The sequence below is a fragment of the Ailuropoda melanoleuca genome, chromosome 3 (genome assembly GCF_002007445.2).
Source record: "Ailuropoda melanoleuca isolate Jingjing chromosome 3, ASM200744v2, whole genome shotgun sequence".
Taxonomy (NCBI): domain Eukaryota; kingdom Metazoa; phylum Chordata; class Mammalia; order Carnivora; family Ursidae; genus Ailuropoda; species Ailuropoda melanoleuca.
The window spans coordinates 146,835,756-146,853,439 of record NC_048220.1 but is presented as its reverse complement, the minus strand read 5'-3'; the positions used below and the strand labels follow the sequence as shown (position 1 = coordinate 146,853,439).

Below are 17,684 nucleotides of genomic sequence, written 5' to 3'. Positions count from 1 at the left end.
CATGTTCCTGGAAGCCATGGTGTCGGGGAGCCGTGCTGTCGGCAAGAGCATCACAGAGGGCTTTTCCTGGCAGTGGGCCGACTGTGGATGCCTGACTTGGAGTCATTTTAAAGTTAAAACACCGTGGGCAACAGCTCAGCTTGCAACGGGGGAGGCTCAGGGCACCTTGGAACCAGTGATAGAGCCGACCCGAGTCCACCGAGTGCAAGAAGAGCTAACTCTGTCGGGTCCCCCCTGAACCCACGCTAGCCGCACAGCCCTCCCTCGGGCCAGGCCAGGTTTCTCGACCTTCACGCCAGGGTGACAAGGTCGCCGCCGAGAGCACGTGGGCTCGCCCCACCGGCCCCCTGGCAGCCCAGCACCAGAGGCTCCCTGCACACACAGCCGCTTCCCCGTGCTGCCCCCCGGGGCCCACGTGCCGGTGGGGGGAGGGCACGGCTGCCCAGGAAGGCGGGCGCACGTGGGGTTACTCTGAGCTCTGTCCAGGTCGACAGAGCCTCACAAGTGCCCCTGACGTGCCTTCTGCCACGGGCTGGCACGGGACAGTGTCCCCCTGCTGGGGTGGCGGGCTCCGCCCTCGCCTGCGCTCCCACAAAAACATGGGCCACGTGGCCTGCTCCTGTCAGACCCGGGAAGCCCGGGCCACGCCTGAGCTGCTGTCACAGGTCTTAAACTCGGTTTTCCTAAGTTTCTGTTTTCCTTAGTATTTCTTTACATTAACTTTACAACCTTTAACCTTTATGTTAATCTGTGTATTTTATCTTATTTTAAGTCACTTTAAATTCTTTTTAGAAAGTGGAGGAGGGGCGCCTGGGTGGCACAGCGGTTAAGCGTCTGCCTTCGGCTCAGGGCGTGATCCCGGCGTTATGGGATCGAGCCCCACATCAGGCTCCTCCGCTATGAGCCTGCTTCTTCCTCTCCCACTCCCCCTGCTTGTGTTCCCTCTCTCGCTGGCTGTCTCTATCTCTGTCAAATAAATACATAAAATCTTTAAAAAAAAAAAAAAAGAAAGTGGAGGAGTTTGATACTGCATACTAAAATATCGTTGACTACAAAATTTCATAATTATTTTATATTCATAAAACAGGGTGGCTGGGTTTCCACCGCACACGTGAAACAGGGTCCGCGTGTGGCAGGGAGCCGGACCACCTAAAGGGGGCATCCCCCGCCCTCCCCACCACCCGCGACAGCCAGGTCGCTCCCAGCAGCGCAAACACTGCTCCAGGAGAGCGTGGGGGACGCCAGCCACGGAGGACGCTGCTCGAGGAGCAGCCTGGCCTTCCCGACAAGGGTCACGGCAGGTCACTGTGAAGAGCACAGAGATTCCTGTCGGTCTGGGAGTCCTTAACCTCTGCTGGGTCCACACACGTGTGCTTGTACGGGGAGGAGAGGGACAGAGACAGGGAGACAGAGAGAGACTGCGAGAGATACGGAGAGACAGAGAGATAGAGACAGAGAGAGAAATACAGGGAGAGACAGAGAGATAGGGAGAGATGAGAGAGAGATAGGGAGAGACAGAAAGACAGGGAGGGACAGAGACAGGGAGATAGACAGGGAGAGACAGAGAGAAAAGGAGAGACAGAGAGAGACAGAGAAAGACAGTGAGAGACACAGAGAGAGACAGAGAGAGGCAGAGAGATAAGGAGAGACAAGGAGAGACACAGAGATAGCAAGAGACAGGGAGACAGAGAGAGTCCACCCTCAGAGGCCATGCGGCCCCGGCACGGCCCCGCACGCAGATGGGTTTCCATAACTGGACAAAAGCCGTCCTGGGCTGCGTGGAGCGTGGACGTGGGACTGTGGCGTGGAGTCACTTTCTGAGGGAGCCGCCGCCGGCCGCGGGCACTCAGGAAAGAGGCCGATTCGCTCTGGTTCCCCTGGGACTCCCTGGCGGGCGGCGGGGGGCGGGTGGNAGGGTCACGGCAGGTCACTGTGAAGAGCACAGAGATTCCTGTCGGTCTGGGAGTCCTTAACCTCTGCTGGGTCCACACACGTGTGCTTGTACGGGGAGGAGAGGGACAGAGACAGGGAGACAGAGAGAGACTGCGAGAGATACGGAGAGACAGAGAGATAGAGACAGAGAGAGAAATACAGGGAGAGACAGAGAGATAGGGAGAGATGAGAGAGAGATAGGGAGAGACAGAAAGACAGGGAGGGACAGAGACAGGGAGATAGACAGGGAGAGACAGAGAGAAAAGGAGAGACAGAGAGAGACAGAGAAAGACAGTGAGAGACACAGAGAGAGACAGAGAGAGGCAGAGAGATAAGGAGAGACAAGGAGAGACACAGAGATAGCAAGAGACAGGGAGACAGAGAGAGTCCACCCTCAGAGGCCATGCGGCCCCGGCACGGCCCCGCACGCAGATGGGTTTCCATAACTGGACAAAAGCCGTCCTGGGCTGCGTGGAGCGTGGACGTGGGACTGTGGCGTGGAGTCACTTTCTGAGGGAGCCGCCGCCGGCCGCGGGCACTCAGGAAAGAGGCCGATTCGCTCTGGTTCCCCTGGGACTCCCTGGGACACACAGAACCCTCCGGATTCCTGGAAACTGCAGAAGCGGACGCCGGCGGCCCGCGGTCTGCACGGCAGCAGGAGGCCGTCCTCCCCACCTTGTCCCCTCAGGGGTCACCCGAGGATGGCGCTCCGTGCTGGGTCCTGTGCTCTGTCGGCCCTGCCTCTGCCCCGCGGAAGCTCTGTCTCCTCTCTTGGGTGCCCACGGTCTGCAGCCCCCCCGCCACATCCCTCCGTCGGGGGTCGCGGAGGAAGAGACGAGCGTCAGGCACCTCATTTAAGCTTCGACTTCCGCGAACGACCCCGCAAAAGGGACGCCCAGCCCCCAGCAGCCGAACAGTCGTCGGCCTCGCTCCGAAGATGCGTGTGGGGTGGGGGTGGAGGGGCCTCTCCGCGGTTCTCTCCTGGGGGGCCCCCAAATCATTTACCGAGGGAAAAGCGGCTGACGTCCTAGGGTTAGCAAGCAGGCCGTTAAGAAGGAAAAGCACAGGGCACTGGAGGGGCCTCACGCCTGTCCAGTCTCAGCGTTTCTGCTGCTGTGGGGGCCGCCCCCTCCGGAGCCCCAGCCGCAGCAGCCGTGAGCTCACCAGCTCTGACCACGAACCACCGACCCATCCTCGCAGGTCCCTGGAGACTATGAGGGCTTCTGTTCTCTTCCAAACACACCAACTTCTCAAGGACTTCTGAGGAAACCCCGGGACTCATCTTGTAGGACCAATTTTCCTAGTGAAACCAGGTGTGCAGACCTGCCCACGGCCCCAGGTCTCCCTCATGAGTCCTTGCTAAGCCACGTGCTCCTGAGACCCAGCGTGGCCTGGAGCGTGGCAGGTGCACCCTGGAGGCCAGGCATGGGGCATGAGACAGGACTGGAGCCAGTGCCCCCTGCCCCTGACAAGGGATGGGGCGAACTCCTCAAGCTCTCTAATCCTCGGTGCCTGAGTCTCCAGAATGGGGACGATGTGGTGTGTGTCCTCCCCGGGGCTCCCACGAGGGTGGAGCAAGATGACCACGGAAGGAGGTGACCACAGAAGGGCTGACGCGGGTCAGGCCCCTCGGCTCAACACAAGCTGTGTTTGCCTCATGGTGCCACGGCTTTGCAGCGGCAGACGGGAGAGCTCAGTGAGTAACTGGATAGTCCGCTAGGTGGTAGGTAGCCCGCGAGAGAACAGAGGCGTAGTCCGTACGATGGACAGATGACCACGGATAGGTACAGACAGACAGGTGGACGGATGGACGGCCGGCCGGCAGGTGATGGACGGTTCATACACAATACACAGGCTAGGACGGATGACAGGTGGGAAACAGAAGGTAGCTGATCGGTGGTTGACAGGTTCCGATGGACACGGAGATGACAGACAGGTGACAAAGAGCATGATGGGCTGCATTGAGTCCCTCCAAAACTCATGGGCTGAACTTCTAAGTCTGGCACTTCCTAGTGCGACCTCATTTAGAGACAGGTCTTCACAGAGGTGGTCAAGTTAAGGTGTGGCTGTCAGTTCGTGCCCTAGTCCAGTGTGATGGGTGACCTTAGAGGACATGGACATCTGGTTATGGAGACACATGCAGAGGAAAGTTCTGGAAACACAGCCGCCATCACAGCCCTAGGAAGGAATCAATTTGACCAACACACCTTGATTTTGCATCTCTAGCCTCTAGAAATGTAAGACGACAAATGTCCACTGATCAGTCCACCCTGTGGCAGGTCCTGTGGCAGCCATAAAGGTAGTGATAGATGCACAGGGGAGAGTAGAGGACAGACCGACAGACAGACAGGTGGAGATTTATCCTGTCCACCGTTTTAACACCAACAACACCATTCGTGATTTGCAGGCCGGCCTCACCTGACAGCAGGGGCACGAGCTCCCAAGTCCTCCATCAGCTCGGGCTTTTACAGTAGGACCAAAATTAAAATGGATCTGTGCACGTGTGCTTGTATGGGGAGGAGAGGGCCAGAGACAGGGAGACAGAGAGAGACAGAGACACAGAGAGAGACAGAGACAGGGAGACAGAGAGAGACAGGGACATGGGTATCTGGGGGCACAGAGACCCACTGGAGCAGGACTGGACGCACAGCTTGGGTGGGCTTGCCCTGAAAGCCTTGGAACCACCGCAGTCTCTCCCGCATGAGGGTGTGAGGCGAGTCCCGGCTGTTACCTTTCAGGATGGGGCAGATCTTCCAGACGCCGGCAGCCCCTTCCCTGTTGAACTGCCCGAGAGCCAGCTCCATGTAGAACAGTGGCATTCCAGCAATGACCATGAACAGCAGGTAGGGGACCAGGAAGGCGCCTGCGGGACAGGACAGCTCGCTCAGTCTGGAGGCCGCGGAAGGCCACCTGTGGTCACTGGAGCGCGGCCCCATGCTACGTCTCGGGCAGGACCCTCTGTTTCTCCCTGAAGCTCCCAGCATGGCTGCCCTCCAAAGGGAAGTCCCAGACTGGGCAGGGGGAGCCTCTGACCTCCAGGCCTGGCCCCCCTGTCCTCAGTGCCCTGACACGTCCCTGCTGAAACCCAACAACCCTGTGCCAAGTCACGAAATCACCGGCAGAGCAGAGCAGAGCAGGGCAGGCCCCGGCCTACACAAGAGCTTGGCTCCTGGAGCTGCCCTCCCCTGCCTGCCCTGCACACCTTGGCCTCTGCCCCTCTCGCTTGTCTGTTCAACTGTCTGCCCCTCTTGAGTTGTAAATCCTCTGGGATCTGAGGTCCAACTCTGACCCTACCTGGGTTCTGCCACCCATGCCCAGCTCCCTGTCTTCAGAGCCCGCCTCGGTCAGAGTCTACTGTGGACAGGTGCCGCCGGACAGGCTGGGGTCCCTCCAGCACACTGCCTGGTCCTCCTGGAGCCGCACCTTGCCCCAAGCACGATATGCAGGGCCCATGGCTCTGCCTCAGGCAGGGGGGCCTTTGCCAGGGCTCCCTTCCTGGGACGGGCCGGGGGAGGCAGGGAGACCCCGCAGTTCTGTCTTTGTGTGACTCACTGCACCTGCTCAGACCTCGTGTTCTCCCCTCAGGACGTGTGTGCTGGAAGAGGCCCTCCCCGAGCCCTTCACCGTGCAGCCTGGAGTGACTAAAGGGTCACCGAGGCCGCGGGGAGCGAGCATCATGGGGAATTAAGGAAGCGAGCGCCAACTTAACTGGCTTCTCAGCTTCAATTTGTGGGTGACCCTGTCCCTTATTTTCATTTTCTGCCTCGAGTCCAGAGCCAACTGTGTGTGGTTCTAGGGCTGGCCGCGTTCAGGGAGCGGGCGAGGGCACGGCACACTCCCCAGCCCCTCCCGCTGCTTCAGATCCAAGGGCTTCTGTGTACTCGGTGATACTGTTGGAAGTCGGCCGAAGACACCATTCTGTGGGCATTTGAGAATTTTCTTTCCACAGCGAAAGTCATCTTTGGAAACAGAAGGCAGAGCCCTGGTGCCTCGGACCACCACCTCCGGCCCCAGCGTCCCAGCCGCAGAGGGCAGATTCACGGAGGCTGCCCTGCCCTCGGCTTCTGTGGCCGTGACCTCCACCCGGGGATGGCGCGCCCTAAGGCAGAGGGAGGCGGTCCGGCAGCCTGTCTGGCTGCCCAACGTGCGTGCAGGCGGGGACACTCACCACCGCCATTCTTGTAGCACAGGTACGGAAATCGCCAGACGTTGGCCAGGTCCACCGCAAAGCCGATCACGGACAGGAGGAAGTCAATTTTCTTGCTCCAGGTCTCTCGCTCTTGGGTCTCCGTGGGGGTCTGCGTGCGGTTGATGAGGGTAGAGTTTGTGAGCTGCACCCCATTTTGCTCCTTGACCAGGACGAGTTCCACCGCCTTTGGGCCCACAGCGTTGGGCTCCTTAGCCGGGACCGCAGCAGAAGACATCCGTGCCTCCGGGCGTTTGCTTTTACTCATCGGCAGACTGGAGCCTCGGAAGTCCGTGCTTCTTTGCTCTGGGTCTTCAGCCAGCATGAAAAATAAACACACACAGCAGTGCAGTCATTTAGTGGCCTGAACCACGGAGGCAGGAGCAGAGGTCAGGGGCATTTACCTCCATGTCTCTGGGGCAGAATACATTCCAAGCACGTAGGCTGACAGTCAAGGTTGAGGACAGCAGGAGACGGGCTAGATCTTGCGGGAGCCCGGGGCGGGGGATGAGCCCTGAAAACCTCAGGACAAATACCTGCCTTGCCCCCTCTTTCCCTGATACCCTCTCTGTGCCAGTCAAAGTGCAATGCTGTAAAATCTCACGCAAACTGTCACCTCCTCCCTCACCACATGGCCAGGGACTAATTTCACGATCCTCATAGTATCCAAAAGCAAGCCTTTTGGGGCACCTGGGTGGCTCAGTTGGCAAAGCATCTGCCTTCGGCTCAGGTCATGATCTCAGGGTCCTGGGATCGAGCCCCATGTCGGGCTCCCTGCTCAGCGGGGAGCCTGCTTCTCTCTCTCCCCCTGACCCTCCCCCCAACTCCCTCATTTATGTTCACGCTCTTTTTTTCTCTCTGTATCTCAAATAAATAAATAAAATCTTTTTTAAAAAGTCTTTACAACAGTGCGTATGTATTCTTTACACACAGGAGTAAAAGAGAGCAAATTTTTATAAGCAAAATCAGCCACCGTAATGCAAGTTTAAAGATAGTGATTCCAACAGCTTCTTCCAGGAAGCCTGCGGAATGTGCTCCACCCGTGGCCGGGGACTCACGTGCCAGCTGGGAGACTGGGGCAGCCCAGAGCACCGGCAGGCGAGTTCCTGTGCTTAGTAATAACTTTACCAAGGAATTGCTTGCAAGACACTTTCACGAAACCCCATGTAACATGGTCAAGAACAGAGTTACACGTGCACACAGCCAAGAGCGGCTTCAAATCGGACTTCTGGTATTTGGATCCCTCAGCATTGTTTCGGCTGCACACACACGCACGTGTGCACACACCCTGGTTGAAGCAAAAGAATAACCAGATGGCAGCTCTAATGGGGCCGTTTTCCTCCGCGTGCAGATTTGAACAACTCACCATATATTACCCACTGCTTCTCTGTGGCCCCCTCACCTGCACTGACAAACCCAGCATCTCTGAGATAGAGGGACAAGCCCTGGCTTGGCAGGGGCCTCAGAGCAGGTGCAACCGTCCTGCAGTGGGGTGCAGAGAGAGGGCCTGAGCGGCAGGGACGGCGACAAGGGGTGCAGCAGGGAGGGCCGGAGCTGTAGGGACGGCGACATGGGGTGCAGCAGGGAGGGCCGGAGCTGCAGGGACGGCGACATGGGGTGCAGAGAGAGGGCATGCACACTCAGCATTTAGGGTGAGCCAAGCCGACTCCTGAAGCCACAGCTTCAGATGCCGGGTTTGGGTACAGAAAGCAAACCATGGCCTCTCAGAAAGCTTCATTCTGTGCCCAGAACGAGAAACAGCTGGCTGATAAACTTGTTCTCTCTGGCCTTTCCCTGCAATCACCCTGGGCACACAGACCAGCAGCTCCACGACCCCACCCCATCTTAGCAAGCAGACGAACCCCAGCAAGGCGGAGCGCCGGCTGAGAAAATCACCCCGATGGGTCCCCTCTGCCTGTGCAGCACCTGGCTCAGCGGGGAGGAAGCAGCCACGAAGGCCCGCCCGACCCCGGGAAGGGCGCCATGGGGACTCCAGCGACGACTGCCCCTTCCCGCGTCTCCCAGAGAGCCGGCGGCCGCGGGACCGGGCGCTCCGCCCGCAGGGCCGGGCCAGGGGTCACTGGGGCGCGATCAGTCCCGCACCCCCTTCTCGTGCACACACCTCTAGGCCACCGACCTCCTTAAGACCGTGAATGGCATTGTCGGGGCGCGCTGCCCCTTTCAGCGACTTTTGGAGACGCGGTGGCCCCCACGGTGCCCGCCCCAGCTCGGCGCCAGACTTCGGGGTCCGCAGAGGCAGTGGCGCACCCCGAGGATGCGCGGGAGCAGCTCACCGCGCTCTGGCTTACCTGCCCGCCCCGGCCTCGTCTCTGCGCTGGGGTCCCGCTGCGGGGGGCCGGCAAGACCTCCGGCTGGCTCCCTTCCCGCTGCGCTGGGCGGTCGCGGCCTCCCGGCTCTTATGAGTCGCGGGCCCGCCCCGCCCCCCGCCGTCGGGGGCGCCCGCCCGCCCTGGCTCCGCCCTCCGCCCCCGCCCCCGCCCCGGGGACCCGACAGCCTGGCGGAGGCGGTGGCCAGCGGTGCGCAGCGGGCGCAACTCTTCACCCGCCTGGGGTCTCGCGCATCCCAGGGCCTCGGACGCGTGGGTTCGGGGACACCTCCGGGGCCCGGGCGTCGCAGAACCGAGACGGCGGTTTCCCGGCGGCACCAGCCTTGGCGTCCCTGCTACTTTCGCCCGCGCCCCGTGGCTGCCCGCTCCTCCGCGGCGTCTCTTTTGGGGCGCCCGGGAGCACTCGGCGCTGGGCCACAGAGATGCCCCGCGGGAGCAGCTGGCGGGAGAGGGAGCGGGGTGGCGGGCACGCTGGGTACGGCGCTGGGGCGCGCGGGCTGAGCGGGGCCTTCCGACCCTCCCCACCCCCCCAGTCCGGCTGCCGCGCGGACCCTTCTCCCCAGTCTCCCTCGTCGGGCGCCCCGGGGGCTTCTCCCAGCCGAGTCTAGCGCGGAGCACGGGCGGCCGGTGGCGAACCTCAACTCAAACTCGGCCCCGTTGGGGCGACCCCTGTCCCTGCTCTACCTGGAGGGCTCCGAACCTCGCCCAGGGCTCCTTGGGGCCGCTAGGCCCCCAGGCACCTGATGGTCGCCCGGGTCCTTCTGTGGCGCCGTGCGCGGTCCCCTCGCTGGACGCGGTGTTCCGGCGGTGTCGCTGCGCTTTTCCCGCCGCTCGAGAGCTACGATTGGAACCGTCGGGTGGGAATGATGTGCAGAGTTAAAGGATTTCTTGGACAGCCTGGAAAGCCACGGCGGTCGATACCCACTCCAGGAACGAACAGACTGGAATCTTTACCAAAATGCCCCCCGCAAGATTTTACATTCAGGGAGTCCACAGGCCACCAGCCAAGGCCCAGGATCCCCAGGTGTGCAGAATGGTGTCAAGGTGAGTGACCTCGCACTGGCTTTGCCCTCGGGGCAGCTGGTCTCTGGGCATGAACCTTCCTGCTGCACGTCCTTTGATCTTCCCACTGTGCACTTGCTGTGGTGGGGCGAGCACAACACCAGGCCCCCGCCCTCCAGCCTGTCGGGACCACCGGAGCTTGCTCAGCAGTGTCCCTTTGTCAGGGGCCCTCAGAGTGCCCTTTTACTCCTCAGCGCCCTTCCCCCACTCACTCCAGCCTCACTACCTTCCACACAGCCTCCCGCCGCCCCGGCAGCTGCCCATGACAGAACCCCTGCCCCGGGGGAGAGTTCCAGGAACTGCTCCTCCAGGCTGAATTCGAACCAAGCACAGAGAACCCTCGACTCAGTGTCTCAGTCTGCTTTTGCTGCAGTAATAATAATACGAAAGAATGGGAGGCTTATAAACAGAGTTGTTTGCACAGTTCTGGAGGCTGAAAATTCAGGGTCACGGCACTCGGGGGATTGACAAGCTGGTGAGGACTCCTTCCTGGTCACAGAGTTCTGGTCCCTGTCCTCACCTGGTGCAAGTGGGAGGGGCTCCTGGGGCCTCCAATCCCAATCCCGAGGTCTCCACTCGCATGACCTAATCACCTCCCAAAGGCCCAGCTCTGGAACCATTGCACTGAGGGGCAGGATTTCAACTCTGGATTTTAGGGGAGACACAATTCAGTTCCTAGAGCTGAGGGAAGCGACAGGGATTCTGGAAGATGGTGCCCTGCCACCTTGTACAGCAATGGCCGTCACTGGGGGGCTGTGTCTCTCCACGTGGGCGGAACGCCTCCGGGGCTAAGAGAAAGGGGTAATCCGATGTTAGAGCTTTAATCCACAAAGCCAAGGACATAAATGGCAACCTAAGAGAGATTTTTTTTTTGAATAAGGGAGCCCAAGGTAGAACTGATGAGTTCAGATCTGTATATTAAAAACACACACATCTATTTCTCTCAGTTCTGGAGGCTGGAAGTCTGAGATCTGGGTGCTGCCAGGGTCTGGGTCTGGTGAGCCTCTCCTGGCTTGTCTTTGCGTGGTGGGGGAGGGGAGAGAATTAGGGGTAGAGAGAGAGAGAAAGCACCCTTGCAGGTCTTGCCTTTTAAGGGCACTGATCCTATCATGGGGGCCCCACCCACATGACTTCCTCTAAACCCAGTCGCCTCCCCAAGCCCCACTTTCTGATACACTCCACTCGGGTTTGGGGCTCTGCACAGGCATTTTGGAGGAGCACATTCGGTGCGTGGAATAGTTCCAGACTGAGGTGTTTGTGTTACCCAAACTGAGCTGTAGTGTTTGTTCTAGGGTTTCATTTCCTTTCTTGGAATTTTTTTGTTGTCCCTTGAATTAATGATTCATTGGTTAATTTTCCGTGTTCCTATCATTAATTCAACTCCAAACTGTCCAACAAATGTATAAATCTCCTTTAGATTTGTTGAAACACGGGAGGTAGTGGTGATTTAGAGTCTCGTGCCTCTGCTGCCATAGGGACAGCCGGCCTTCCGGTCTCGCGCGGCCTGGCCTTTGTCCTGGCATTTCCCATGACCATGACTCTGCGAACTCTTGCAAACGCTTTCCTGCCTGGCACCCTGGTTTCTAGGGTCCCATGTGTGCTGCATTATCTTTTGTCATCTCGGCCTCACCACCACCTGCTGCTCAGATCTCCTCTGCACCCCCAAGGAGAAACTAGGAAGTCTCTCTCCTAGACTCCCTGCCCCACACAGGTGCAAGTGGGAGACAGTCCTACCTGATTAGGTAGTTGGAAGAGAAGTGGAAACCATTATTCCACCATTCCCAGAGGCATGTTGTCAGCTCTGATGGGAGATGTGAAATTCTTAGCAGCCTCCTGGAGAGCTTTTCAGAACCACCTGCTTTGTCTGACCTGCTTTGCTGGTCAAGGCTCAGCTCCAACTTCAGCTGCTTATCTCTTAACTGGACTAACTCAACTCAAATCCTGGTCTTTGCAGCTACTGGTGCTGTGACTGCCTCCCCACCCCAATGATTATTGGGAAAGATCATAAGACCAGTTTCCCTTCACATGGCAGGGACAGCAGCAACCCCCCTGTCTTATCTCAGCGCTATGTCACTCTCTCTCCCATCTAGCCCAGAGATGTTTATTGTCTGCCACCCCACAGCACACAATGTGGGCCTACTAGGGCACTGATGTCATGCTGAATCAACCCGGTATGTGCATTCCAAAGCTCGCCATCTCGGTGAAGTTTCTATGGGTCCATAGAGATGTGGGACTGGTCAAGATACACATCCAAAGTGAAAGATAGCTTGCTGCATCTGGCTATCTTACTCCTAAGGCAGCATCACCATACCTAGCGAACTGGTTCTTGGGTTTTGGGGCTTCTAATTGGGAATGCTTCTATGACCCATTTACTGAGTTATCCATAAAGTATTCAATTTGTACCCAGAGTAAGAAAGGTTCTGCAACAGTCTGGATTATTCTTTTTTTTTTTTTTTTAAAGATTTTATTTATTTATTTGACAGAGATAGAGACAGCCAGCGAGAGAAGGAACAAGCAGGGGGAGTGGGAGAGGAAGAAGCAGGCTCATAGCAGAGGAGGCCTGATGCGGGGCTCGATCCCATAACGCTGGGATCACGCCCTGAGCCGAAGGCAGACGCTTAACCGCTGTGCCACCCAGGCGCCCCTGGATTATTCTTAAACTTTAGCATGCATCTAAATCAAAATCACCTAAATAAACGTTATTGTGCATTAAACACAGGGCTCCGGGCCTCACCCCCAGAGATTCAGATTCACTAGGTCTAAGGTGGAACCCGAGAACTGTCATTTCTGAGGAGTTCCCAGCTGGTGCTAATGCTGCCGGCTCAGGGCCCCTAGCCTGAGAAATGTGGATCTAGCACAATCGATGGGCTGTGAAAATTCTCTGGAAGATAGGGATGCTGTGTTTAGCCTCCAGGTGTCTTTGCAGGTGACCCAGAGTGCAGAGACTTCGAGTTTTGGAGAATAGCCAAATGTTCTTCTGAAAATTCTTAATCTCCTTTTGAATAAGTGTGCTCCTGAGCCATAGTAGAAAGTCATGGAACTCCAGGTTAACCACGTAACCTGAGCAGCCCGTTGTTAGCTAAGCCACGAACCTGTAAAGTTTGGTACTGACAGCAACTTGCTATCCTGAAATGGAAGCGATCTGTACAATATCATGCTTGAGCAGGTGCTGAAGGCGCACTAAGCTGCATGAACAAGGGTCCACTCTTGTTGCACAATTAGCACCCCTTCACCCCTACCTCTAGCTTCATGGCTGCCTGAGGAAGTGTATAGATCCCATATGTTTTACACTGTATATTGACCCCACCGGGAGGGAGCAGGCTGCAGCATTACAGGGGCACTCAGAAGGCACAAGGAGGGGAAATGTTCTCAGTGGGCAGATAATCAAGCAGGGCATCAGGCTGTTTTTCTGCCAAGGGGGAGAGAGAGATGTCTCAATTGACTCGCAGGCATTGGCTACTGGTTTGGCTGTGTAGTAAGAGACCTCAAAGAAAATTAAGAAATTGGTGACAAAATCTTAGTTGGCAGACTGAATAATTATGCAGAAAATCTTAAGGAATCCTCAAAACAACTACTAGAATTAATAAATGACTTTAGCAAGGTCATAGGATATAACAAAAGTCAATTATATTTCTATATACCAGCAGCTATCAACTGTAAAATATAATTTAAAATAATTTTATTTACAATACCACCTAAAACAAAATGCTTAGGTATAAAATATGTGCTAGATGTGCGTGTGGAAAACTGGAACACGTTGTGAGAAACTGCAAAGGCCTAAATCAGTGGAGAGGTATACCATGTTCATGGTTGAAAGGCTCACTATTAAGATGTTATTTCTTCTCAAATTGATATACAACTTCAACTCAATCTTAACCAGAATTCTAACTTGCTTTTTAAAAAAATTTTTTTTAAGATTTTATTTATTTATTTGACAGAGATAGAGACAGCCAGTGAGAGAGGGAACACAAGCAGGGGGAGTGGGAGAGGAAGAAGCAGGCTCACAGCAGAGGAGCCTGATGTGGGGCTCGATCCCATAACGCCGGATCACGCCCTGAGCTGAAGGCAGACGCTTAACCGCTGTGCCACCCAGGTGCCCCCTAACTTGCTTTTTTAAAATTTATTTTTATTTTTTGAGAGAGAGAGAGAGATCGAGAGAGCATGCATGCATGAGTGGGAGGGGCAGAAGGAGAGGGAGAGAGAATCTTAAGCAGGCTCCATGACCAGCACAGAGCCCAATGGGGGCCTTGATCTCACAATCTTGAGATCATGACCTGAGCTGAAATCAAGAGTTGGATGCTTAACTGACTGAGCCACCCAGGTGCCCCAATGTGTCCTCTTTTTAAAAACAGCTTTGTTGAGCTGTAAGTGACATACAACAAACATATTTCAAGTGTAGAGTTTGATAAGTTATTTGTGTGGGTGTGGAAACATGAGTACCATCAGGATGATGGATGTATCCATTCTTCTGAAACTGTCTCCTGCCCATTAGTGATCCATCTTTACCCCGACCCCAAGCCTTGGCAACCACTGATGTACTAGCTATAGATTAACTTTTTTCCCCTGAATCTTACATACATGGAACCATAGAGTAGGTGCTGTTTTTTGAATCTGTTCTCTTCCACCCAGCATATTTGAGATGACTCTGTGTCATGGTGTGAATCAACAGTTAATTCCTTTTATGGCTGAGTAGTAAGTATATAGTCATATCACTGTATACTTAGAACAAGGACATTGTCCATTTATCCTTCACCTGTTAATGGACATTTCGCTATTCCAGATAAAACTACTATGAACATTTGTGTACAAGTCTTTGTGTGGACATATGCTTTCATTTCTCTCAGGTGAGTACTTAGTTGTGGAATGGCCGAGTCATCTGGTAGATTGTGTTTAACTATTTTTAAAAACTGCCAGACTGTTTTGCAAAGTGGTCCTAGCATCTCACGCTTCTGTGAACAGTTTTATAAGAGTTTCAGTTGCTCCACATCCTGGCAACACTTAGTCTTCTTAATTTTAGCCATTCTAATAGGTATGTAATCATATGTCATTTCTCTAGTGATGGAGGCGTTTTAGCAATCTCCCCGGGTGTGGCTGCCACCAAGGTTCTTGTCTGTGTCTGTTCACATATTTTGCACATTGGATTGTTACATTATTCTGGAGTTTTGAGAGTTCTTTACATGCTTCATATTTGAGTCCTTTATCAGATAGGTACTTTGCACATACTTTCCCCACCTTGGATTCTGTCTTCATTCTCTTTGTAGTCTTCCAAAGAACAAGTCATTAGTTTTGATAAACCCTAAGTCATCATTTTTTTCTTTTCCGATCTTGCTCTTTAGTGCTGTATTTGAGAAATCTTTACCTAACCCTAGATCACAACAATTTTCTACCAAGTTTTCTTTTAAAATGTTTAAAATTTTGGGTTGTACATTTATATATATGACCCATTTTAAATTAACATGGCCTGAGATATGATCAAAGTTCATCATTGTCAGGTGGACATCCAGCTGTAAGACATCTTTTCTCCACTAACTTGCTTTTGCACCTTTGTTGAAAAATCAGTTGGCCTATATGTGTGGGTGTAGTTCTGGGCTGTTTCCTTGATCTATTCCTCTATTTTGACGTCGGTTCCTCTCTTGCTATGGATGAATTCTGTCCCCTCCCAAAATGCCCTAAACACAGGGTGACTGTATTGGAGATGGGGTCTTTAGGATGCAAAGCTAAATGAGGTCATCAGGGTGGCCAACAGGACTGTGGCCTCATAGGAAGGGGACTATCTCTCTCCCCACCTGCCACGTCAAGACCTGGCCAGATAGCAGCCCTCTGCAAGCCAGGAAGAGAGCTCTCATCAGGGACTGAGTTGCATGACACCTTGGTCTTGGACGTTCCAGTCTTCAGAGTTGTGAGAAAGTTTGCTGTGGTTTGACCCACGCCATCTATGGTACTTTTGTCACAGCAGCTGAGCTGACTAGTACAACACTATCTTGATTACTATTGTTCTGTAATGTGTTTTTAAGTCGGGTAATGTAAGTCATATAACTTTGTTGTTTTTCAAAGTTGTTTTGACTATTCCCGGTCCTTTGCATTTTTATATGAATTTTAGAACCAACTTTCCAATTTCTATGAAGAGCCTGTTGTGCTTGCTTTCGGTGGAGGCCGTCATTGATTTGTGACCTTTCTTCTTTTCACATTACGGCATCAGTGCTATGAATTCCTGGCTAAGGTCTGCTTTAGGGGAATTTCCTAAAGTTTGATATGTTTTTGTTCACATTCAGTTCAAAATATTTCCTAATTTCCCTTTAGATTTCCTTTTTGAACCATTATTTATATATAATATCAATTAGTTTCCAAATGTTTGAGGATTTTCTTTATATATTTTATTCTTTTCTGGGTATATTTCTTGTATCAGTACTTAATTTACTTGCTTTCTTCATTGGAGAACACACCGGAATCCTTTTAAGTTTATAGGGGCTCATTTTATATTCTAGAACACAGTTGATCTTCGTGGGTGTTTCACATGCATTTGAAAGGAATGTGTATTCTGCTATCACTGGGTGATGCGTCAACATCAAATAGATCCAGTTGGTTGTACTGTTTTCAGGTTGTCTGTATCCTTACAAACTTTGGTGCCCTTGTCCAGTCATGGTTGGGAGATAGGTGCCGAGCTCCCCAGGTGTGATTGCGTGGACCGGCCCATTTCTCCTGCGGCTCCACGTGTCTTCACTGCATTGATCGTGAAACTCTGTGTTAGGCGCACTCACACGGAGGACCGTTCCATCTTCCTGGGGAGCTGAAAACTAATAGCTTTTGCTCTGAAATTGACTTTGATGTTAGAACCACCACTGCACTCCACCTTTTTTTCAGGTAGAGTTGGCATCCATCGTTTCCCCTTTAACCCATCATTTCAAGGGTGTTTCTCATAGGCATCGTATGTTAGGTCTTGCTTTTATACCCAGACTGGTGGTTTCTGCTGTTATCAGGGTGGAGGGGGTGTTTAGATCATTTACATTTAATGTGAATGTTGATATGGTTGGGTTTAAATCTACCATCTGTTATTTGTTTTCTATTTTTCCAATGGGTTCTCTCTTCCCTACTTCCACTTTTTCTGCCACCTTTTGGATTGAGTCATTTTGTAAAATTCAGTTTCCCTCTTTGGTTGGATCCTGAGCCACATCTCTTTGTTCTGTTACTTCAGTGGTTGTGGTATGTGTCTTGCTCCTGACCCAGTCTGCCCTCAGTGACTTGATGCCACTGGACATATCCTGTGAGGACTTCTGTTTACCCTCCATCCGTTGTGATGTTGTTTTCAACGTTTTTGCCTCTGCATGCTGTGAACCCAAGAATATGAAATCAACTTTGCTTTAGACAGTCAATCATCTTTTAAAAAGATTTAAATAATAGGAACATAAGTGTATTTCCCATTTCTGGTCCTCATTCTCTGTATAGATCAGGTTTCAAAATGATGCCATTTTCCTTCTGCTTTAAGTACTTATTTTAATATTTCTTGTAGTTAAGGTCTGCCAGTGATGAACTCTTTCAGCTTTTCTAAATCTAAAAACATCTTTATTCCTGTTTTGAAGGATATTTTTGCTAAGTAAAGAATTCTGGGTTCGCAGTCTTCTGTTTCTTTCCTATTTTAAAGATGTCGCCCCACTTTTAACGGAGTGTGTTGTTTCTAACAAGATATCTGCTATTCTGTATATCCTTGCTCCTTTGTATGAAATGTGTCTTTTTTTCCCTTCAGCTGCTGACTTTCTCTTTATCATTCATTTTTAGCATTTGATTATGATGTCCCTGGTATAGTTTCCACCATGGTTCCTGTGCTTAGAGCTCATTGAGCACATTGGATCCATGGGTTTATGGTTTGTATCAAATTTAGGAAGTTATTTCTTTGAATATTTTTTCTTTGCCCTTTTCCTTTGGGGACCGCATCAGGCAACTTGAGGTCCCACTGCTCACTGATGCAAAGTTCAATTTTTCCTTTTTTCTCTATTTCATTTTGAATAGATTGCATGGCTTTATCTTCAAGATCACTTGCCATGTCTTCTGCCATGTCAAATCCACCCTTAATCCCAACCCATGCATTTCCATCTCAAACACTATAGTTTTCATCTCTAGAATTCAGATTCATGTCTTTTTAAAATTTTATTTATTTATTTT

The 17,684-nt window shown here is 53.0% G+C and overlaps 1 protein-coding gene across 1 annotated transcript in view; it reads right to left on the bottom strand.

Annotated features, from left to right (window-relative positions):
* Window positions 1-8,498, bottom strand: part of SLC6A3 (solute carrier family 6 member 3) — a 41,424-nt gene extending 32,926 nt beyond the window's left edge. Inside the window, exons 1-3 of the mRNA XM_019799247.2 lie at window positions 8,428-8,498; window positions 6,101-6,430; window positions 4,664-4,795 (exon numbers count right to left, since the gene is read on the bottom strand). Coding sequence (XP_019654806.2) covers window positions 4,664-4,795; window positions 6,101-6,386 — 418 coding nt within the window. The 5' untranslated portion in view covers window positions 6,387-6,430; window positions 8,428-8,498. The remainder of the gene's footprint in view (window positions 1-4,663; window positions 4,796-6,100; window positions 6,431-8,427) is intronic.
* Window positions 8,499-17,684: the final 9,186 nt, after the last annotated feature.